The sequence below is a fragment of the Danio aesculapii genome, chromosome 12, assembly GCF_903798145.1.
Source record: "Danio aesculapii chromosome 12, fDanAes4.1, whole genome shotgun sequence".
NCBI lineage: Eukaryota > Metazoa > Chordata > Actinopteri > Cypriniformes > Danionidae > Danio > Danio aesculapii.
This window is the reverse complement of record NC_079446.1, coordinates 8,690,622-8,715,551: the sequence shown is the minus strand read 5'-3', so window position 1 is coordinate 8,715,551 and position 24,930 is coordinate 8,690,622. Positions and strand designations below refer to the sequence as shown.

Sequence of the window (24,930 nt, the reverse complement as noted above, 5' to 3'; positions counted from 1 at the left end):
GTCACGATACTGGAATTCGGTACCAATCGATACTAAAGTTTTAAAAACCACTTCCCCTTAACATTTGAGTGATACTGAGCCCGTTCTTAAAAAGCGCTGATTTGCTGTTGTGTTAACGTGCTCAACAGAAAGGACTGTGATTGGCCGTGAAGGTCGTCAGTTCACCGACCATATCACTGTTTACTGGGTGTAACCACAGGTTACCTGTACCACCTGTACCTGTGGTTACACACAGATGAATCGTGTTGATGAATCACGGCTTTAATAGCTCTAGCGTCCCTGTATCTGTGGTTACACTCAGTCAACAGTAATCAGTGGTGGTTAAGAACGTGCTCAGTGGCACTCAATTGTTTACAGGAAGTGGACGTTTTTAAAATCTTAGTATCGATTGGTACCGAATTCCAGTATCGTGCAACCCTACTTACCATACACCAAAACAATGTTAAATTTAATTTATAGGTATAATTTATACTTCTAGGTATTTATTGGTGGCCCCCAGATTTCCTAAGCAACTGCTTACCTCGCTTATTGGGTAAATCCACCCGTCCATGGACTAAAGAATTAAAGGAAATCAACGTAGGACTGATTTCCTTTGACACTAAAAGAGACTATATAGGCCAAGGCAACACAAATACAATGTAAAAGTATAAAACCTGACCAAATCAGGGTTTTTCTTTTATAATCATAGTGTTTTATCAGACGGAAAGAACAATAAACTTTAATAAGCAGGCTTGATAATGAGAGAACTGATAGGATTCTTGTTGTTGTTGTTACAGACTGAAAAGCCAGAACGACGTCATACCTTTGCATCTCTAGCCTTACGTAAGCGCTACAGCTATCTGACAGAGCCTGGAACGAGTGAGTTTGATGTTTTTACTAATATATGAATTTATTTTAAGAACCAAATTCTTGGGAGTGAATAAAGTTAACATGTGACTTACTGTACCATCTTAATTACACATTAATGTTTAATCTGCACATTCTTACCATACATGAATGGAGTCCACATGCTTGTTTCTTGTTTGTTTAAGTTTGCACGTAAACTTCAGTTTTTCAGTATTTCAGTTGGTGTGCCATGCTTGCTTGTGAGATATTATTTTCCCTATTTGTTCATTTCCCCCCACTAGCAAGAATGATATTTGTCATAACATTTAAACAGTTTGCATTATGGCATCAAATTTAAAATCATTTCCTTTTTTTAATTCCTGTTTACAACCGGTCTTGCTCCTTTTGGCTTTGTGATTGTGCGAAATTATTTTATGCATTTTTGACTGAAATGCATGAAGACTCACAGGTAGATTCTCTTGGATATTTTCACAGTTTGCACTGACTTGCCTGTCACTAGGGTTACTCAGATCTGCATGACATGGACAATATTATGAACTTTAAATCGAAGTCATTTAGCCTGCATTTGCCATAATATGTTTTGGTATAGCATAGGAACAAGAATGCTTTTTGTTTTGGAGCCTTCGTTTTCATCAAAATACCCAAATTGGGGAAGGATATGTTTTTCTTTTACTTTTTTTTAACTAAACAGATAAAAGGCACTGTAGCAAAAGAAGGTAGTCAGTCACAGGAAAATTTAGCACATCAAAAGTCAAAAGTGAAATTGTTTTACTCTGGACCTGTGCATTTGTCTTGCCATTTTAAGTTTTGTGGTTCCATCATTTTTGTCGTCCTTTTTTGTGTGCGCTTTGTTGGCTTTCAGTTTTGTTTTGTGAACCCTTTGTAGGCCATGAATCTCTTTGGATCGTCTTTATTTTGGCACCATCCACATCTTCAGTTCCATTTCAGATCATAAAACTGCTGTTCTACCTCCTTGTAAGACAATCGCCACTGACCAATTTTTTCCTTCTGGTCTCTCTGTTTTTCCACCATTTTTTTTTTGTTGACTTTATGTTGGATTTTCATTTGTCTGTTTAAAGAAACAGTTGAACGAAGTACAACAAGAACACTGCCTGCTGGTTACACTCACAAGCCTGTCTTTTCAACAAGATCTTACCAGGCATGGTCGACTGCTCCTATTACCGTCCCTGGGCAAACAAAATGTGGACTGGGTTCCCTCTCCAGTTCACCTTCCAACACGCCATCTGCTTCGCCACTAAAGTCTGTATGGTCCATTTCCTCTGCCTCTCCAATCAAGTCCACCCTAGGAACATCAAATGCTTCTCCTGCAAAATCAATTAGCGATATAGCATCACCCATTAGAACATACAGATCAATGTCATCTCCCATAAAGACTGTGGTTCAACAACCCCAAAACCAAGTTCCAATTTCTTCCAGTCTCCTATCTTCACCAGGTAAAACTGGCACGGATCCTGTGTCTATTAAGGGGCTTGCTGCCTCATTGTCCTCAAGAGCTAACCTGATTTCATCACCTGGATCCATGCTAGACAGAACCTTCATAACAGTGACCCAATCTGACTCTATAAAGTCAACCACAAATACCTACACATCATTCAAATCCGCCCTGGCTCCCACAAGTATAGCAGTGTCCTCTCCTATTCGAAACATATCAAGCCTTTCCTCTATTAAGTCCACCACAGATGCAGCCAGGGGGACAATTTTGTCATCACTTTCTTCATCAGCTAAGCCTACAATAGCCAGTACTGAAACAGTCATGTTAAATGGATCCGTTTCACCATTAAAATATCCCATATCCTCCTCTTCATCTTCCCGTCTGTTTTCAGGAGGAGCTTATAGCTTACAAGAACGGATACAGGCCACAACACAAGCAGCATCGGCCAGTGTTGGTGCAGCCTTCAGTGAGGCTGAAAGAACAGTTACTGGTGGCTCTAAGTCAAATTATAGTACACTAAAATCTGTATCATCACCTTTAAGATCACACTTATCAAGTTCTGTTTATGAGTCCCTTCGATCACCGGTCACCACTACCACGCCAATGTCATCTGTTTCCATGTCTGTTCCAGTATTTTCTGTGGTCAGTGTGCTTCCTGAAACACAGGGGAGGAAACTTCCAGAAAAAATAACAATCACACCTCAGACCCACAACCAAACACAGTCCTCTACAGCACGAAAGAAACCCTCAAAGCCGTCGCTTTTCATTTCCCCAACAGTCCTCAAAGCAGCAGCCGCACCCACTTTGACTTCCAATCAAGAGATTCTTAAGGATGTAGCAGATATGAAGGAAGATCTGATAAGAATGACAGCAATCTTACAAACTGACTCTTCAACTACACCCAAAAGTCTCCATTCACGGGTTTCTAAAGAACCCAAGATTGAAGATGAAGAAACTTTCAGTTTGGTTGAGAAAGTTAAAGAGGACCTTGTCAAAGTTAGTGAAATTCTTAAGAAAGATGTCCTGAGTGAGGCCAAAAACTCTCGAAAAGAGAGAGTATCAGAAGATGAATGGGAGGAGTTCTCTAAAGATGAAATTGAGGAGGCACGGCACAGTGCCCTGAGATCGCTGCCAACATTTGAACCAACACTTCCAGTTGGGCCACAGTCAGTGCCAGACAAAGATCTCAATTTAGCCAAAGTGGTTGATTACTTAATGAATGATCTTGGTGCTAGTTCCCTCTCAAAAATAGCTGATGTAAAGAGCAGATATGATGAAATAAAGAAAGAAGGTGAGGAAAAACAGAAGCGCACCATGAAGCCTGAGCACAAGCTCAAAATGCCACCCACCGGTATGAGGACCTCACCCTCAGAGAAAGACTTAAGTAAATTAGCTCAAGACACATATAGTGGCACAGATGCTATCTTGGAATCTCCTGATGACTTTTCCCATGAGCAAGATAAGAGTCCTCTCTCAGATAGTGGTTTTGAAACCAGAAGTGAAAAGACCCCATCGGCTCCTCAAAGTGCAGAGAGCACAGGGCCCAAACCCCCATTCACAGATGTGCCTATTCCCCCTGTCATAACAGAAACCAGAACTGAGGTTGTTCATGTCATCAGGAGCTATGAACATCCTGATGAGGTCTGTGAACCATTAATGGACGAGGCAGCAGCTTTGAAGCCTCCAGTTGAACCTGAGTCAGCAGTTAGCTCAATCAATGATAAGGTAAAAGCCTTGCAGATGAAGGTCAGCTCTGATGAGTTGGCATGCCTCAAAGAAGAAACTCATATTACCACTACAACTCGAATGGTCTACCACAAACCTCAACTGAAAGATGCTGGTTCTGACAGGATTGAAGAGACAATGTCAGTCCGAGACATAATGAAAGCTTTTCAGTCTGGGAGAGACCCTTCTAAAGAATTAGCTGGTTTATTTGAGCACAAAGCTGGCCAAGATACCATTAAAGGAGATGAATTGTCCCCAAGGTTCCTTGAAAAGGACAAAAAACCCAAAGTTGAGAGAATTATTGAGGTGCACATAGAAAAGGGCAATACAAATGACCCGACTGAAGTTATAATCAGAGAAACTAAAAAGCATCCAGACTTTATATGCAAGAGTGACCGAGGTCTCAGGGAGCTTGTTGAGAGGGTTGATGGTGATTATGAGGTTCTTCAAGATGAAGAAGAACTTACTGCAGAGGAAGCACTGCCGTCCTTCCTAGACACATCCAGAGTAAATACACCTGTCTCTCAGGAGGAAGAGAGTCGTCCCAGTTCAGCTCAGCTTATTGCTGATGAATCATATAAAGCGTTAAAGCTTCTAAGCCAACATTCAATTGAGTATCATGATGATGAGTTGTCTGAGTTGAGAGGGGAGTCATACAGGTTTGCTGAGAAAATGTTGCTCTCAGAAAAATTAGACATATCCCATTCTGATACTGAGGATTCAGTGGCAGACCAGACACATAGCATAGCCACTGAGGTACAAGGGGCAGAAGGCGTATATGGAGAAAAAGTAACTGGCCCAAGGAAGGAGTCCAAATTAAGGTCAGCAAGAGATGCATCAGAGAAATCAGGTAAATATCCCCCACAAGATGAGCAATTTGATAAAGTTACAGTATTACATTACACAACAGAACCAGGAAGCCCTAAACATGCAGTCTGGATGCGATTCACCCAAGACAGGCAAGACAGGAATAGAGAGAAACTTATTTATGAGGACAGAGTAGATCGGACCATTAAAGAGGCAGAGGAAAAACTGAGTGAGGTGTCGCAGTTTTTTAGAGATAAAACTGAAAAGCTAAATGATGAGCTTCAGTCTCCTGAGAAAAAGAAACCAACAAGACTTTCACGGGAGACACGGTCAGGGCCAAGCTCAATGTGCAGCAGCCCTGAGAAAAAGCAAAAGAGCACAGCTGATGAATGGGAGAAAGGCAGGCAGAAAATGTTTGGGAGTACAACTGAAAGGAAAAGTGCGAGCCTCCCAAACAGTCCCGAGAGGCATAAGCTGTCACAGTTCAGTGAGGATAAGCCAAAACAGCATGAATCTCCGCAGCAGGCAAAGACAGGTAATACAGGCCCCCCAGTCCCAGTTAAGACATGTAAAGTAAGTTCTTTTCGACAGAAGTTTGAAACAGAAGCACAGAAACAGGATAGGAATCTACCTATAGCACAATCCAAAAAATCACCAGAAAGCAAGTTACCAGTTTATCAATTTTTCACTGGTTCAAAACCGTCAAAGTCAGATTCTGCAGATGTAGTACAGTCACCTACTAGAAAACTAACAGAAACTGATAAAAGTAAAGTAGACCCTCAGAGTTGTAAATCTCAAGGTCCTCAAAGAACTACTGTTTCAAAGCAATCAGGTGAAAAAGATTTACTTGAAAAATCTACTACATCAAATAATGTTGCAAAAAAAGCTTCGCTGTTTGAGAAGATTAAGGATCAGGGGATTGATAAAACTCCAGAGAGCGCTACTAAAGTGCATGACATGAAAGATGGATATAGTGCAGTTAATGATATTAAAGAACAACGGTACTTAAAAAGTGACATTAAAAATGACTCCTTTAAAACAGGTGCCTTGTCAAAGGATAATGTCAGTAGAAATGACAGCCAGATAAAGACCCTTAAGAAAAAGACAGAATCTCATATTCCCATGAGAACAACTTCTAGTTCCTTAGACAATAACCAGTCAAAGAAGATGAATCAAGACACAGTCAGTAAATTATCTGAAAGGAGTCTATCGCACATACCTACCCTGACAAGACCAAGGGTCCAGGGCCGTTTAGAGTTACAGAAAGAAGATGCTTCAACAACGAAACCGGAAGAAGTCTCTGTTGAAAATAGAACAAGTGACACTAGTTCAGTTGAAAAATTCACAGTTACAACAAGAGAAAGTTTCAAAGGGCTTAAAACTTTACCAGTTTATGTAAGTGTGCAAATGGGGAAACAGTCTGATAAAGACATGGGAGGAGGAACAAATGGAACATTAAAAAAGGTATCTGGCTCAGAAAGTCGGACAGTTTATGCAGTTAAGCAGAAACAGCCCACATCTCCTCAAGGCAGCCCAGATGATGACACCTTAGAACAGTTCTCTTTTATCGATAGCTCTGGCAAAAGTCCTATGACCCCAGAGACCCCAAGCTCAGAAGAGGTCAGCTATGATCTCACTTCTAGAACTCCTGATCCATTTACTGCATTCATGCCAGGTATTACAAGCCCGATAGCTGAGGTTTCAGAAGAATCTGAAGATAGTGAACAAGGTAAAGATCATTCTTTAAAAGAATCTGGACCAGAAAAAGAAGCCAGTGGCAAAAATGTTCAAAAAACTGTTCAGGAGACAAAAGACAAAAGAGTTGCATATATAGAGTTTCCTCCTCCACCACCCTTAGATTCTGATTCATCACAGCCTGAGAAAAAAGGGTCGACTCCTTCCTCAGAAGCTGAGAGTGAAATGATGGAAGTAAATCTCCAAGAGGAGCATGATAAACATCTTCTTGCCGAACCCATAATAAGAGTCCAACCTCCATCTCCTGTGCCCCCAGGAGCTAATGATAGTGATTCAAGTGAGGAGGAATCAGTCTTTAAACCCATTTCAATAAAGAAATATACCTTTAAAATTGATGAGAACCAGGACTTAAAAGACGGCCAATCAAAAAAACAAGACAAGAATGGTAATGATAAAGATCCAGGGGAAAATGGTAATGGAAAAACAGAAGATTATGATTATGAACAAAATGGCAATGATCAGTCCATCACGGATTGTTCAATAGCGACAACTGCAGAGTTCTCTCATGACACTGATGCCACTGAGATCGACTCACTGGATGGATATGAACTTCAGGATGAGGATGATGGCTTAAGTGAACCTATAGCCAAACCTTTTGGATTTCCCAATGAGAACAGAAAAGATATTTGGGGATCAGATAATATGTCTAGACCAAGTGACCGTTGCCAAAGTAAACTTGAAGTAATTCAAGAAGAATCACCAGCTGAGGACTGCAAAAAGACCAAAGCTAAGACTGATCCTTCAAACAGAACGAATGAAAAAGTCAGTGAAAAGGATGGAAAACAATCCGATCAAAGACTTTCGGACACTTATTTCAGTTACAAGTTAGATGAGGAGTTTAATACTCCTTTTAAAACTATTGCAACAAAAGGCTTTGATCCTTGGTCAAGCAAAGGAGGAGAAGATGAAGTAGTGGATGCTAGAATTAAAGACGATGAGCCCAAGCCATTTGGATTAGCAGTAGATGACAAGTCTGCAGCAACAACTCCCGACACAACTCCTGCAAGAACCCCAACTGATGAAAGCACACCAACTAGCGAGCCTAACCCTTTCCCCTTCCACGAAGGGAAGATGTTTGAGATGACCCGCAGTGGTGCGATTGACATGAGCAAGAGGGATTTTGTTGAAGAGAGGCTGCAATTTTTTCAGATTGGTGAGCATACATTTGGAGGGAGGATAAGGGATGGGGTCAGAAAACCAAATGTAGTCACCTCAAATTCACAGATAGTTGAGAGAGCACAAGTTAAGTTGGAGGACAACACTGTTATATCATACAATATCATTCAGATATGCACTGACCACTCAGACACATCTCATGACATGGAGCCTCCCCCCTACTCAGAAGTCAGTAATTTATGTTCTTCTTTTAAGATAGGACTGAAGTCTTCCAATGTTGAGAGGAGAGATTTAGTTTGTGTAGACTGGAATAGTTCTCAAGGTTCATTACCAGAGACTGCACATCTAATAGGACCAGAAACTCATAGAACAAGCAAGAACAATCAAAGGACAGACTCATCGAGGGCAGAGTCACAAGAATACCTCAAGACAACTGGCAGTAATTCCAGAAATTGCAGCAATAATGTTAATTTGGAGGCCTTAAATGCTGGAAGTGACTACTTGCTACAAAATATGGTACAAACAGAACACATGTCAGTTACTGATCTCAGCTCAGTTCAAGTAAAAAATGCATGTGAGGATTTGGTAAGAAAGGACACTGGTACTTGCAGGGATGGTAGTTTAGAGAATAGTAATGTAATCTCCATGTGTAAAGACATTACAAGAAAACCCCGAAAATCTATGTTGCCAGTGAGAGCCCCTAGTGCACCACTAAGTTGTAAAAAAGATCAAACGTCTTTGAGACCAATTCAAAAGATTAGAGTGGAGGCCAGAAATCGTTTAGATCCATTCCCAGATGTAAAACCTAAATCTAGAATTCCAATTATGAATGTCAAAAACATTAGTTCCTCACCAGTGCGTAAATGTAGAATCACTACAATAGCAAAACAGAAAGTTAAACCACTGCCAATCAAAGCAATAACGACAAACAAAAACACAAAACCAGGTCTGGTTAGTACATCAGGCAGTAAATATGGTCAGAAGCCCTTACGTGATGTTGTGATGAAACGTAGTCATTCTAAACCAAGTAGTGTAGTAAAGGTGGTGGGTTGCCTTTCCAGTGATGACAAAAAGATACAGACATATGATCACGATGAAGAAAGCAGCACGTCAAGGAACACATCTTTATCAGAAGCCTTGGAATCCTCCAGTACATCCAGGTCTGCTAGAGACGTGAGATCACAGGTTGAGCAGTCCAGCAGAGACAGGAGGAGGAGGAGTAGGAGGACTGAAGGCAGTCAGGGTGCTGGGCCTCAAGTGGCCCCCGGCGTGGAGATCGAGCCTAGTTTGTAAAACTTTCCACTTGTATGATCTTAGTTGCATGAGCCGTTGTGATTGCCTGTGGTGTGACCTGACTGTAGATGTCATCTCTGTCATTTGTCATTTTCTCTCTCTTTGTGTACTTGTGTTCTGGTCTCTAAACCTGTTTTCAGATCTGTTTCTATGGATTAGTCAGTTTTACTGTAGCATGCCAGTGTTAGTGGGTTGCTGGCCATTTATATTGGTTCCTTGTTATTGTGAGGTGCTAAGGAAGCCTGTAGATCTCGTGAGCCCACGCAGAGATGCAATCCTAGCACAGCAATGAAGACGCCGCATGTTCAGTTTCATTTAATTCTGTGAATTCACATTTGAGATGCTCTTCTGTAGTTGTAGAGACAATCGAATTGTGTCTTTTTTATTTGTTATTTGTATGTTTTTCTGATTATACTGATAGAAGGTTAAGCATTTCCTGTGGTAGGGTTCATTCTTTACAAATCTAACCTCTTAAAGCATACGTCTTAAACTCAATTCCTGGAGGGCCACAACTCTGCACAGTTTTGCTTCAACCCTAATCAACTAATCAAGGTGTTCAGGTGTACACTCTCAGAAATAAAGGTACGCGAGCTGTCACTGGGTTGGTACCTTTTCAAAAGGTACACATTTGTACTTAAAGGGTTCATATTGGCACCACAAAAGTAGATATTAGTACCAAAATATGTTTAAGAGGAACACTTTTGTACTTTTTAGGTACTAATATGTACCCGATGTATTCATTCGGACCGTATAGGTACAAATTTGTACCCTTTGAAAAGGTACCACCGCAGTGACAGCTCGCGTATCTTTATTTCTGAGAGTGTAGAGACTATTAAGCACGTGTGAGTTAGAGGTGGTTGGAGCTAAACTATGCAGAGCTGCGGCCCTCCAGGAATTGAGTTTGAGACCATTGTCCTAAAGCCACTGACAGTTAATAGACAATATAAATATACAGTTTACTTTATTTAAAAATAAACTCTTTTCTGATCAATGTCCCTCAACCTATTATAATGATATGGACTCACTTTGTTTGTTGTTGTCCAATTATTTCAAAATCTCCCCAAGACTTTTAATACTCTTTGCTTGATCCGAAAAGGGTAGTGTGGTTTATTACTTTTTAAACTACTCTAACTAATATTAAGTTTTAAGCTTTAAAAGGTTTTCATGGCTTTTCCTCTTCTGCTCTCAGGCCCTCAGACCCCCTGTGAAAGAACAGATTTGCGTATGGCTATTGTAGCAGATCATCTCGGCCTGAGTTGGACTGGTAAGAAATGACACCACCTAGAGGACAAAGTGATGCATTACCACTTTAGCATAAATATGCTATATGTTTACGTCTTTGTGTTTATAAGTAATTGATGAAAATACTGTAGTTTAGATTATTTTTTTAGGAATAAATGCTTATTTTTAGAATTAATATTATTGTGCACATATGGCTTTTACTTTGTTGTTGTTTGTCAAAGCATTGGTGCTGCTGTGATCAGTAGGGTGTGCCATCTGCAGTGACTGCAGTACTGTGCGCATGTGTACGGGGAGTGGTAAAGACAGAGGAGACATTAATCTATTTTTAATGTGTTGCAGAGATGGCCAGGGAAATGGAATTTTCAGTTGATGAGATAAATCAAATCCGTGTGGAAAACCCCAACTCATTGACGGCTCAGAGTTTCATGCTATTAAAGAAATGGGTTAACAGAGATGGTAAAAACGCTACAAGTAAGTATGCTTATGGACTACACATTTTCTGAATGAGGGTTAATGATGTGGAGCGGAGAAGGGTGGGTAGGTGGGGTTTTGGATTTCTGTATACAAGTCAGCTATTATAAAATAAAAGTCTTATTTAATAGCATATCTTACAACAATAACAATATCTTTTCTACTTTTAGCGGATGCCTTAGCTGCGGTCCTGACTAAGATCAATCGGTTGGATATTGTGACATTGCTGGAAGGGCCGATATTTGACTATGGTAACATTTCAGGCACAAGATGTTTTGCAGATGATAGCGCAGTTTCCCAGGAGCAGGCTGATGGTAAAGTTTAGCCCCATCTACCTGAACTCTGCTTCTCTATGTTTCTCACAAATCTGTAGATTCATAGAACCATCATGGCAAAACACTTATTGCTCTAAATTCAATCCCAGTATAAACTTAAACTCAAGTTTAAGTTTAAATCTCAATCTTACTTTCTAATCGATTAGATTCGCCAATTATGAGCACTGTTCTTTTCCAGCCTGGTGTTGGACCAGTCAGGGATCAGTGTGATCATATATATTGAATTAGTATGATTGTGTGTTTGTATGAAAGCATTAAAGCATGCTGCTATAAAGTACATAAGCTAATGCTGAATCAGAACTTAATCCCATCTCAGTAGTGGATACAATAGAGACCATACCAAATGTGAGGTTGCTAAATACACTTGCTTAATACATACTTTTGTAAAAAATTTGATCGGCAAATTGCATATGGAAATAGTAAAGTAATATATACTAACTGGTCACTTTAGTAGGTACACCTCGCTAGTACCGGGTTGGACCCCATTTTACCTTCAGAATTGCCTTAATCCTTCGTGGCGTAGATACAACAAGGTACTGGAAATATTCCTCAGCGATTTTGGTCCATATTGACATGATAGCATCACGCAGTTGCTGCATATTTGTAGGCTGCACATCCATGATGCGAATCTTCCATTCTACCACATCCCAAAGGTCCTCTATTGGATTGTGATCTGGTGACTGTCGAGGCCATTTGAGTATGGTGAACTCATTGTCATGTTTAAGAAACCAGTCTGAGATGATTTGCGCTTTATGAAATGGCGCGTTATCCTGCTGGAAGTAGCCATCAGAAGATGGGTACACTGTGGTCATAAAGGGATGGACATGGTCAGCAACAACACTCAGGTAGGCTGTGGCGTGGACACGATGCACAATTGGTACTAATGGGCCCAAAGTGTGCCAATAAAATATCCCCCACACCATTACACCACACCACCAGCCTGAACCGTTGATGCAAGGCAGGATGGATCCATGCTTTCATGTTGTTAATGCCAAATTCTGACCCTACTGTCCGAATGTCGCAGCAGAAATCAAGACTCATCAGACCAGGCAATGCTTTTTCAATCTTCTATTGTCCAATTTTGGTGAATTGTAGCCTCAGTTTCCTGTTTTAGCTAACAGTAGTGGCACCCGGTCTTCTGCTGCTGTAGCCCATCTGCCTCAAGGTTGGATGTGTTGTGCATTCAGAGATGCTCTTCAGCATACCTCGGTTGTAACGAGTGGTTATTTGAGTTACTGATGCTTTTCTATCAGCTGGAACCAGTCTGACCATTCTCCTCTGGCATCAGCAAGGCATTTTGCCCACAGAACTGCAACTTACTGCACATTTTCTCTTTTTCGGCACATTCTCTGTTAACCCTAGAGATGGTTGTGCGTGAAAATCTCAGTAGATCAGCAGTTTCTAAAATGCTTAGACCAGCCTATCTGGGACCATTAACCATGCCACATTCAAAGTCACTCAAATCACCTTTCTTCCCCATTCGGATGCTCAGTTTGAACTGCAGCAGATCGTCTTGACCATGTCTACATGCCTAAATGCATTGAGTTGCTGTCATGTGATTGGCCGATTTGAAATTTGCATTAACAAGCAGTTGGACAGGTGTAGCTAATAAAGTGGCCAGTTATTGTATGTTGGATCCAAGGCCCCTGAAAAAGGGAGCGCTAACTGTTGTGCTGTATTAGGGTTAAATTAAGGTTAAATTATATATTTGTGTGATGGGTCTGATGGGTTTAGGATTTGGTTCACACTGTACTGTATTAAGATAAACATTATGTTTATGTGTATACTGAGTATACTCCAAAAACAATAGCAGCAAGCTATTAGCAGTAGCAGTAGTGTTCCAAGATTCTCTTTAATTCTCTGTGATTTTTCTATGATATGACACATACATGAAAACATAATATTAGTATCCAACCTGCTTTTACAGCATGATTGCCTTAATGTTTCTTTCTGTGTAGTGCTAACAGTAATTAATTAGTTTGGGCTATATCGATAGCATGGCTCTGGCTACTTTGGAATGTCTGCTTGCTGTCAAACTGCCTGATCCTCCAGTATCCCAGAATCCTCTGAACCTTCCTGATAGAGTGCTTCTGCTTCAAATTCAGACCAGCTTCTTCTTCACTGCCTTTCAACTTCTTTCATAGCAACACCTTTGCCTCATTTCAAAACACAGTGGGGCAGCACTGTTTAGCATAGTTATTTTCTATGTGGTGGAGTAAATTAGTGCTAGCTCTTGCTAAAGCTCTTCACTCATGCTATGGTAACACTGCATTCTTATCTTCATATAGTAGCATCATCCGGATACGTCTCATGTTATCTAACATCTTGTTCTGCTTCATTTTCCTTTTTTTTTGACCTAGTGTCAGTGATAGTTTCTATTACTCCTACATTATCCACATCATCTCTGTCTCCTATCCCCAAAGTATTGACGAACCAGTCTCAGTCTGTTTCCTCTTCTTCATCATCTTCCATCTTCCTCCATTTACGTCAGGATCCCACTGTTCCTGAACTGTACATTTAGTGTTTTGAGTATGTGCCTTTGAAAATTACATGGTAATCTAAAGGATAAGCTATCTAAAACCATACTAATTGTACCACATGTTGATTAACCTAATGGTATATTTGTAATATTCTGGGTTTACCTATTTGCTATTGAATATCTTTGATATTTTTTGGATATCACAGAAAATAACCCAAATTTGTGAAAATCCAATTACATTGGGAATCTATTAGATGCACGTTTATCAGAAGCTTTACAGCTGAAATATGAATCTTATTTATTTAAACTTTAAAATGGACTACTTTTGTTGAGGAAATAACCCAGAATATTCATTTTAAACCAATGTCATTCCTTAATAAATCCTTAATATCACCAAGCACATATTCTCTTCTATGACATTTTCAAAGGCCTCTGTCATAACATCTGTTGCTGTGGCATTGTGCACAAGTGGTATTCGCCTCCATCTCACTGTGTTGTATCACTCAGGTTACCACAACATTGAGCTGGAGCTCAAGAGTCCCACAGAGCTGAACTATGAACCCCCTACCCCTCTACGTCATGATGATTTCTTTAGTGAAGACAGTATTCTAAAGTTCTCCTCTAGTGCCCCTGTTAGACCCAGTGAACTGTCCTTGCCAATCTCTAGTGGCCCAGTGTCTGCAGATACTAAGCCGCCTACCGTATTGGCGGAGGACACCACTATTGGAGGCCGTGAATCTGTTGCCCAGGAGGATGGGTCTCCTGAAGATGACCTTGGTGTCAACCAGGAATTGGTACCTCCATCAAAACAGCATGACAGTGAGGAAACCTCCAAAGACACAGATGTCTTCCCAAGCAGCCCGGTAAAAGAGCAGAAGGATGCCCAGCCCAAGCTTCCCATTTGTGCCTCTGCCAGTGAAGCTGTTGAAGAGTGTGGCAAGTCTGGGTTTGACGAAGAAGATGAAGAGATGACTCAAGATAAAATAAAGTCTCTCTTGGAGACTATTAAGTTGGAGGAAGGCTCAGAGGATGAGGAGATGACTGAGGAGAGGCTACAAGCAATCCTCTCTCAAGTACAGCAGGCAGAAAAAGACATGTCTTCAATTTCAGGTTTGCAGAGTGAGACGTCTGGCGCAAATGGAAAGACGACAACTGGCCAAGGACTGGGTACTGAGAAACAAGGGCAAAGAGAGACCAGGTTAGAGCTGTGACCTCTATCGCAAACTGTATTCATCTTATTCCACAAACTCAGCAGATTAGGTATCAATCAAGTAACATATTCCATATTTCTATGCCTCTGCAGCCAAGAGCGGAAGTCCTTAACGCCTGAAGTGCAAGCTGAGAGGCAAAATGGAGAACATCCAGAGGTTCAAACCCAAGCTCTGTTGTCGCCAGATGCCAGTGAGTCTTCCAGCAAACCAAAGGGCAAAGCAAGGAAAGATTCTGAGCAAAAGGAGGCAAGCAGTGAGGTTCTGGAGGACAGAGGACCAAACAACAGGGAGGAGGGTGTTTCCGAGCCTAAAGTCCAGGTACTGGGGCTAACAGACATAGCTAAAATAATAACATAGCTTGACATCTTCCAGTTTATATGCACATTAAATCTGATCTTGCTTACAACAGAGGTAAATGGTGATACATATTATATTTCAGCTTAATTCTGTATCAAAAGCATATAAACCTACACAGACTATAACTTGACTACATTAGAAACCATTAGACTGATTATAACTGTACATGTAAATGGGATTACATTTACATCAAATGAAATAATTTGATTTTCAAGTGTCACAAAATCTATTTCTGAACACAGTGAAGACTTATAACTTGAAAAACATTAGTTGAAGGTCACTTCATATGAGCTTGATGGCTCATGCACCGCTGTAATGTACTGACCCGACTCTAGCAGGAAGCTCGTAGAGATAATGAATCCAGCTCTGATGAGGAAGAGACTGTCACTACCAGGGTGTATCGGCGGAGAGTGATTCTGAAGGTACTACGAGTGGTACTCTTGTAGATTTGGGCCGGTTTTGTGTGCTACAGAGAGTTTTTGTGTGCTTTAGCCATGTGTGCTAAAAGGGCATGAAGTGATTAGTGCACTGCCACTTTTTATGAAGTGAGTTTATGCTGTGATTTCTGAAGTGTTTATTTTCTCTGTTTACTTCTTTCATACGTCCTCTTTTCTCTTTAAATCATTTAATTAAAGGTGCCCGCTAAAGTTAGCATCACTACTAATAATCCATGTTAGCTTTAAGCTATGCTAAGTAGTTCAGTGCATCCGGAAAGTATTCATAGCGCTTCACTTTTTCCACATTTCTTTATGTTACAGCCTTATTCCAAAATGGATTAAATTATTTCCTCAAAATTCTACACACAATAGCCCATAATGACAATGTGAAAAAAAGAGTTTTTGAAATCGTTGCAAATTTATAACAAATAAAATACATTGTTTCCACTGATCATTCTTTAGATGTTTCAGCAGCTTAATTGGAGTTTACCTGTGGTAAATTCAGTTGATTGGACATGATTTTAAAAGGGATGCACATGTCTATATAAGGTCCCAGGGTTGATAGTGCATGTCGAAGCACAAACCAAGCATGAAGACAAAGGAATTGTCTGTAGACCTCAGAGACAAGATTGTCTACAGTGAAGCATGGAGGTGGCAGCATAATGCTGTGGGGATGTTTTTCAGCAGCAGGAACTGGAGGACTACTCGGGATAGAGGGAAAGATGAATGCAGCAATGTACAGAGACATCCTGAATGAAAACCTGCCTCAGAGTGATCTTGACCTCAGAGACCCAGGGCGACGGTTCATCTTCCATCAGGACAATGACCCAAAGCACACCGCCAAAATATCAATGAAGTGGCTTCACAACAACTCTGTAAATGTCATTGAGTGGCCCAGCCAGAGCTCAGACATAAATCCTATTGAACATCTCTGGAGAGATCTGAAAATGGCTGCATACCGTCGCTTCACATCCAACCTGATAGAGCTTGAGAGGTACTGCAAAGAGGAATGGGAAAAAATTCCCAAAGACAGGTGTGCCAAGCTTGTGGCATCATATTCATAAAGACTTGAGGCTGTAATTGCTGCCAAAGGTGCATCAACAAAATATTGAGCAAAGGCTGTGAATACTTCTGTACATGTGATTTTTCAGGTTTTTTTATTTTGCAACAATTTAAAAAAATCTGTTTCACATTGTCGTTATGGGGTATTGTGTGTAGAATTTTGAGGAAATAAATTTATTTAATCCATTTTGGAATAAGGCTGTAACATGAAGAAATGTAGAAAAAGTAAAGCGCTGTGAATACTTTCCAGATGCACTGTATAACCTCATTTAGTGCATACTGATTTTACAGGTTTGGTTTCATTTCAATTACATTAAATACTCCTTGGTCCATCACTACTTTGGTCATTTGTCAATATTTAATAGTTTCATCTGAAATGCTGCTTATGGTATGTCATTTCAAAGATGACACACTTAGCTTGTGCTGGGTTTTTTTTTTTTTTTTGCTGCAGTGTTTGATCAACCATTTCATTTGTACGTTTGTTTAAAAGATTTCATGTTTTGTTGTGAAATCTGAACTACAGCTTTGATAGATTTCTTCACAGACAGTGGGTCTCGTTCACTAATAATTGCATACTTTTTTTCGTATTTAAATCAGACCCCCAAATTTTTTTTACATTTCACATGACTCAGGTCATACGTTAGGGCTTCCCCTACCATAATACATCTAAAACACGGATTGCCATAAAACTCGTCAATGGCAGGGAAGTGTTTTCTCTCGTCAACGGCAGGGAAAGAGTTAAACGAAATATGTTAACATATACTTTCCCTATGAATTTATGTTTGACATTTATAGCAAATGTCACATCCATAATGCTGGAATTGCTCATTTTTTAAATATCTAGATACTTTTCACCAACCCTAAATAAATAACATCTAATTACTGAATATGTAAGGTACTTTATACATGCTTATAAGGCCCTAGGGCAGGGGTGTCCAAACTCGGTCCTGGAGGGCCGGTGTCCTGCAGATTTTACCTCCAACTTGCTTTAACACACCTGCAAGAATGTTTCCAGAAAGCCTAGTAAGAGCTTGATTAGCTAGGCCAGCTGTGTCTGATTGGGGTTGGAACTAAACTTTGCAGGACACCGGCCCTCCAGGACCGAGTGTGGACATCCCTGCCCTAGGGTGTACATAGTTATTGCGTACATGTGCTTACAGTTGTTCTTGAATTGTTTTGCACATTTACAATATATTTTGTTCAAAGGATTTTGATAAATCGTGACTTATAAAAAACGTCTGTATGCATCATTAATGAATAAGACCCTGTGCGTGTGTATGTGTCTGTGTTGAAAATAAGTACGAAGTAAATGTAAATGAAATGTCTCATCATCTAACTGACCTCTGTAGGGTGATCAGGCCAAAAACATCCCTGGTGAGACTGTGACAGAAGAGCAGTACACAGACGAAGATGGAAACTTAGTCACCAGAAAAGTAATGTCCATGCCCACCTCTAGCATGTCTTAACTTTACCATGTCTGTTCTCTTCCATCTGCCCACGTGTGGGTACAAACAGTGCCTTGAGACATTTACACCCTTGTCTTAGGTCATCCGGAAAGTGGTGCGTCGTTCAGCTGGTGTGGAGGAGAAAGGCAAGCGGAAACGTGGGAAACGTTCCCGGCAGGCCAGTAGGGCCGAGCTAGAGGAAGAGAGTGGCCCCGGGCCCCACAGAGAGCACACTGAGGTTGGACTTGTGTGCAGTGCTCATGCTAGTATAGTGCAGGACTGCAACGTACAGAACATTTTGGAACAGCCTGCTTTATTTAGAAATCTAACTCAGGGTTTTGGTTTGAAGTGGCTTTATTAATAAAGTAAGCATCTGTGGATTGATATGCTGTGTTCTGTCTAGCTGTGTGTGTGTGTTTATGTGTGTGTGGACGTTGATCCCACACAGAACTCAAAACAGACTCAAAAATGTGTGGGATCTTGAGTCAGCTAAACTGTTTCAGCTGGAGTTCATCTTCATGCAAGGTTAAACTCATTCACAACAAAAACAATAACTATAATGATAAAGTTCTAAAATATTTCTAAATATAAAAGTCTTCATGAACAATAAAAGCACTGAGAGCCAATCAGAACCCACTCTTGTTTTTAAAAGCTTGAGCATAATAAACATAGGGCAGCACGGTGGCCTCACAGCAGGAATGGTCGCTGCTTTGAGCCTCGGCTGGGTCAGTTGGAATTTCTGTGTTTGCGTGGGCTTCCTCCGGGTGCTCCGGTTTCCCCCACAAGTCCAAAGACATGTGGCATTGGTGAATTGGGTGAGCTAAAAAATGGAAGTGTATGGGTGTTTCCCAGTGATGGGTTGCTGCTGAAAGGGCATCCACTGCGTAAAACATATGCTGGATAAGTTGGCAGTTCATTCCACTGTGGTGACCCCAAATTAATAAAGCGACTAAGCCGAAAAGAAAATGAATGAATGAATGATAAACATAATATATAGCATTTGTGTAGATCTTAGCATAGTTATTTTTCATTGTTCTGGTTATTGGTGTAAACAGGCCTTACTTTAGGCTGCATACTACTAAAATAGGATGAAAAATTAATGACTTTCTAAGGCCAAAGAATGCTAATTTTAAACATGTTTCATGGTCTTTATCATGAGCTTGATTTATTTTGACTTTAACTTTAAGCAAACATTGTTTCATCCACAACCTGACAAAAGTCTTGCTGTCGATCCCAGTTGTAAGAGCAACAAATAATAACTTGACTTGATCATTTGGAAAAGTGGCAGAAGGTAGATTTCTCTGATGAGTCATCTGAACTGCACCCCAATCATCACAAATACTGCAGAAGACCTATTGGAGCCCGCATGACCTAAGATTATCACATAATCAGTCAAGTTTGGTGAAGGAAAAATCATGATTTTGGGGTTACATTCAGTATGGGGGCGTGCGAGAGATCTGCAGAGTGGACGGCAACATCAACAGCCTGAGGTATCAAGACATTTGTGCCGCCCATTACATTACAAACCACAGAAGAGGGCAAATTCTTCAGCAGGATAGCGCTCCTTCTCATACTACAGCCTCCACATCAAAGTTCCTGAAAGCAAAGAAGGTCAAGGGGCTCCAGGATTGGCCAGCCCACTCATCATAAATTAACATTATTGAGCATGGCTTGGGGAAGGTGGAGGAGGAGGCATTGAAGTTGAATCTTGATAAATTCTGGAAGTCCTGCAAGAACGCTTGTCATTCCAGATGACTTTATTAATAAGTTATTTGAGTCATTGCAGAGATGTATGGATGCAGTCCTCCAAGCTCATGATGGAGTCATACACAATATTAATTCTTTTTCTACTCTACCATGACTTTATATTCTATACTGTACATTATTTCTGTTAAGTGACAAGACTTTTGTCTAAGCAAAGTCAGACCTTACTGTCCTCATTAAATCATTCAAAATCAAGGCATGATCATATTTTATTTTGGTAAAATAAGCGTAATCTAGAGGCCTTTGCCTTTCATATAAGCCACTTCTGATACCAAATGATCAACTAGAAGTCAAGTTATTATTTGTTGTTCCTAAAACTTGTATAGACGATAAGACTTTTGTCAATTAGTGTATAAACTACTTGCAAAAAAGCAGTAATGCATGTCATGATAGATGTATAAATAGTAGCAAATGTAAATGAAATAAATTATTTCAATTTAAAGGGAAAAGTTGTTGATGTGCTTAGAAACTCTAACAAAATAATGTCTTATAGATTTTGTTTTGAGCTACAATGGATTGGCAGTCAGAACAATATCCCTTCAGACGAGGTACTGTATAACAACTGATAAAATCATCTCTAACTTCATGCTTCTTGTGCCTCTGTTGTTTCAGGCTGGAGAAGGAGGGAAGGGCAAAAAGAAGGAAGGGAGACAAAAGGAGAAAAAGGGTCAATCATAACAGTTGAGCTCTTTTTTGGTAAGTCATTAAACTGTGAAGGGATGTCAGAGCTGAGTGGAATCCTGCTGGATCAGGCAGTAGCTTTTGTGTTCGTCATCAACACAATAATGAACAGCAAAACAGGCTTTGTAACAAAGATTTTGAACTGTACAGCTGAACCGCAACCCACTGATGACATGCAGACACAGCAAATTAGCCTGATACAACTGAATTCAGACCCGAAAAGGTTGTTTCGTAAAACTTGTCTAAACTGACTGAACATCAAAAGTCCACGTGAAATGACATGTAGCACCATTTTCCTTTAGATTAGGGGATATTTCGTTAAAGGAACTCTCCATTTTGGGTGGCTCAGTGGTTAGCACTGTCGCCTCACAGCAAGAAGGTCGCTGGTTCGAGTTCCTGCTGGGCCAGTTGGCATTTCCGTGTAGAGTTTGCATGTTCTCCCTGTGTTGGTGTGGGTTTCCTCCGGGTCCACATGAAACCACTAAACCATCTTATGAAACTGTCAAAGGCTTGCCAAAGCAATAGGTAGCGATATACTCCTAACCGTAAAGTCATGTTGGCCAATCAGATGCCTCAAAAAAAGGTTATTATTATGAATTGGTTGTCAATATAGCACTGCATTTTGACGTGAAACATCTGTTCCGAAATGAAGTGGGATAATTGTCCATGTATCTGTATACATGTTATAAGCCCTGTTAGCACAGTTATTAGCAAGAAGTATTTTGGCTATTGCACAGACGCATGTCTTATAAACAGAGTAGATTGCGGCACACAAACTGACACCAAAAACAGAAATAACTGCATGGACAAGCCAAAAACGTTTTACTGACTGCACGACTACACAGACCCTGGTACGTTTGAGCTTTCTTAAAGTTTTAGTTTCTGTGACCCCATACTCCATTTGCATGTGGACGAATGACCATAGTGTGTAGAAAAAGTTGTGGTCTTGAAAATACCCATATTCATGTGGACAGGGCATGAGATTCTTTCCTCTGTTGAACACAGAGAAAATACTTAGAGAACAAAAATTAACTTCTATACACTCTCAGAAATAATGGTACAAAATCTGTCACTGGTGTGGTACCTTTTCAAGGTGGTACCATACAGGTGGACATTAGTACCTTTAGAGAACCTTTAGAGTAAGGTTCACTTTTGTAGTTTTAAGGTACTGTAAGGTACATTTTTGTACTTTTATTTATTAATATGTACCTTTAGGGGCCTGTGAAGAACTAAAATGTACCTATTGCAAAAGTACTGCCCCAGTGACTGTTTTTTTACCTTTATTTCTGAGAGTGTAGCATTTTCCACTACTATTTCTGTTTCTGACATATTTCACAATTCCTTGTTGTTTTGAACAGACAAAAGAAGCTAATAATCCACTTGGAGCTAGCGCAGAATCTTATGTATTTTGCATCCTAACATTGTTTTGATTCCAAGACGATTGGACTATTATTAAACACGTCATGTTTTTTTCTGGGAATAATGTTTCCAAAGCAGATGTTGACATGGACTTGAACCAGATTTTGTTAAAAAAAAAAAAACAATATAAACATAAAAATAAAACAAATCTGAAAATGAGTTATTTGTAATAAAAATGAAATGACACAAGGAGAAAGTACTGAGCTACTGAAAAGTATTTAATACTGTATATAAAAGGCTTTTGGGTGATGGCAGCTTAAAGACGCCTCTCATATGGACAATGAAGTCACGTGAATTGCTCAGCTGTGCGTTTTTCACAGACTTCAACAGTGTAAAAATCTTGATGGTTCTGTGGGTCTCGTCTATCAAATCTGATCTTTAATTTGTATTTTCAATTGGATTCAGATCAGGTGATTGGCTGGGCCATTCTACATCATGATTGTCTTTCTCTGAAAGCATTTGAGAGTTTCCTTGGCTGTGTTTTGGATCATTGTCTTGCTGAAATGTCCACTCTGGTTTCATCTTCATCCTCCTGCTAATGTAGATGTTGGACTGAAGCAGCTAATATTAATTTACAATGACAAAGTGCAGAGGGTTGCTGAAGAACTACTGAGAGATTTCAGCTGCTGTCTGGGCTTTCACTGCCTTTCTACACCTCCCTTTCTTCATGTGTTCAATACTTTCCCTGCGTCATTTCATTTTATTGCATAACTTAATTTGTAAACTAAGTAGATTTGTTTTCTTTCAATATATGGATTTCTTTGGTTATTATCAACATCTTGTGAAAATTTCAAGTCAACAACACCTTTATAAATATGTTTACTGAAAAAAATGGTGACGTGTTCAATACTTATTTTCCCCGCTGTAAAAAGAAAAGCTAAACTATGACGTTCGTCGAATTAATATATCACTGTTTTCCCTTTTGTTTCAGATTTGAAAGTGCTTCAAAACCATTTTCCTTTCGAGGAAGATCACTGGAAATGTGCAGGAGGTCGGGGGATGAGGATTGTGTGTCAGCAGCTTTCATAAAAAACGAATGGTTTCGGGTCTGGCAGTTTTTGATTTCGCATGAGCATGAAAAAAACATTTCTGTCAATAATGGAATAGCGGTCAAGAGGGGACATTGTTGGTGCGGCGTTGTCCAAAACGAGCGCCCAAGCACTTCCATTGACCAAAGAGGCCACTTAAACATATTGCTGATTGACAGGAATGGGTGGACTCGTTTGAATCACCTTTTACACTCGCCTTACTATTTTTTTTTTCCCTCTCGAACCCATAATGTTGGGGTTGTATAATGCTGTTGGAGCTTACGATGTACATAAATGATACTGTATAAATTTGAAAGTGGCTCACGACATTGTTAATGCACTGGCAAGTGTGTAGGAATGAACTACCAATTCTGATTCCAATTTTAAGGGAACGCTTCACATGCACTTGTATAATTATTAGCGGAAAAAAACAAATGTTTGTAAATGAAAAAAAACAAAAAAAGCCAGCTTGATTTTAACAACAGATATTTCTTTTAAACCTACCGCGGTCTCTCAGTGGTACGAACATTGGAGCAGCTGTAGTTTTCTTCAGAGTACTAATATTTTCATGCATGTGATTCACTTTATTTTTGATTTTTGTTTGTTTTCTAACACACGAGAGAAGAGGAAATGATGTTCTGTATGTGTACCCTCACAGCCTTGCAAATGCACACTATTTTTATTCGTTTTATTTTAAGAAAGATGACAGAATCACACATCAGCTTCACTTAAATACACTGTGTCTCATCACGTGACGGCAGCGGTTTCCCTATGCAGTCTGAAATGCTCACCGAAATCAACCGGCGTGATGCACTTTTACCTGTTCTCATGTGTACTGGCTCTAAGATGTAGAAGTCTTTCTGTCAGCCTGTCGTTTGTAATCATTCTAGCAGTGTATTACTATTTTTTCCAGGCTGCTGTGGTTTTGGGGGAAATTTTACTTTGGTTTTTGGTGCAGAAATCACTCAAGCATTCATGGATGACAGATCTGGTAACGAACATTATGTATGAGAAAAACAACATACACTGGATGATCAAATTAATTATTTAAGCTTATAATAAATTGTGTTCAAACCCTCACTGTGTGTTTTGTTCTTGTTGACTGCGTAATGATAAACTTTTCATAGTTTTGTTTTTTTAAAGGGGACCTATTATGCAAAAATCACTTTTATAAAGGGGTTTAAACACAGTTGTGTGGTAACAGTCAGTGAATATAACCAGCTTCTAATGGGGAAAATGTGTAATTGAATTTTTTATAATCACACTTGATAAAACCAGTCTGCAGAAACACTTTGATTGACATTCTCCTTTTGTACGTGTCATCAGAGGGGGAAAGCCCCGCCCATTAGTGACAATCTCTCCCTCATTAGCATAAGACGTTAGTCTTGTTTTTGAATCTGCCACTATGCTAACACAGGCATTTGAAGCTCCGTCCTTTTTTGAAAGGAGCAGTCTCATTTAAATTTAAAGCAAGTCACACAAAAATGGCACAATTTGGATCAAAGCCTAAAAGGGGCAGTTTCAGAGAGTTAAAAAAACATTATTTCTGTGGTATTTTGAGCTAAAACTTTACATACACACATCAGAGACTTATTTTACATCTTGTAACAAGAAGCTTAATAGGTACCCTTTAAATTGGACATTTGATATATGAAACTATTAATTAGGGATGTAAAGATTCACTGTGAGCCGGTTGAAAATTGAATCAAGCATGTGACGTTTTAAATCAGTAGAAACGTTGAATGAATCGTGACTCATTTTTTTGAACAGGCGGGACGTTGTGGTTACAGGCGCAAACTCGCTTTACCTGCACATCAGCGGCGAGCAAGAGGTGGGATGCACGAGTAAAATGACAGCAGTGCAATGCACCAGACAAAACACTAACTGTGGCTGCGTCTGAAATAACATACTTCCATACTATATAGTACGCTTAAACAGTATGTGAGCTGAGTAGTATGTTCAAATTCATAGAATTTGAAAAACAGTATGTGAGAAGTTTCCAGG

The 24,930-nt window shown here is 39.9% G+C and overlaps 1 protein-coding gene across 18 annotated transcripts in view; it reads left to right on the top strand.

Moving 5' to 3' along the window:
- Nucleotides 1–24,006, top strand: part of ank3b (ankyrin 3b) — a 303,338-nt gene extending 279,332 nt beyond the window's left edge. For 16 of the 18 annotated variants that reach the window (XM_056470181.1, XM_056470174.1, XM_056470182.1 and 13 more), the window contains 11 exons: nucleotides 777–858; nucleotides 10,185–10,259; nucleotides 10,577–10,708; nucleotides 10,879–11,022; nucleotides 14,030–14,720; nucleotides 14,826–15,051; nucleotides 15,426–15,512; nucleotides 17,939–18,022; nucleotides 18,135–18,272; nucleotides 20,411–20,494; nucleotides 22,830–24,006. In XM_056470181.1, coding sequence (XP_056326156.1) covers nucleotides 777–858; nucleotides 10,185–10,259; nucleotides 10,577–10,708; nucleotides 10,879–11,022; nucleotides 14,030–14,720; nucleotides 14,826–15,051; nucleotides 15,426–15,512; nucleotides 17,939–18,022; nucleotides 18,135–18,272; nucleotides 20,411–20,476 — 1,725 coding nt within the window. In that variant the 3' untranslated portion in view covers nucleotides 20,477–20,494; nucleotides 22,830–24,006. The remainder of the gene's footprint in view (nucleotides 1–776; nucleotides 859–10,184; nucleotides 10,260–10,576; nucleotides 10,709–10,878; nucleotides 11,023–14,029; nucleotides 14,721–14,825; nucleotides 15,052–15,425; nucleotides 15,513–17,938; nucleotides 18,023–18,134; nucleotides 18,273–20,410; nucleotides 20,495–22,829) is intronic. The other 2 variants (XM_056470177.1, XM_056470173.1) reach the window with 1 other exon arrangement.
- The last annotated feature ends 924 nt before the right edge of the window (nucleotides 24,007–24,930 follow it).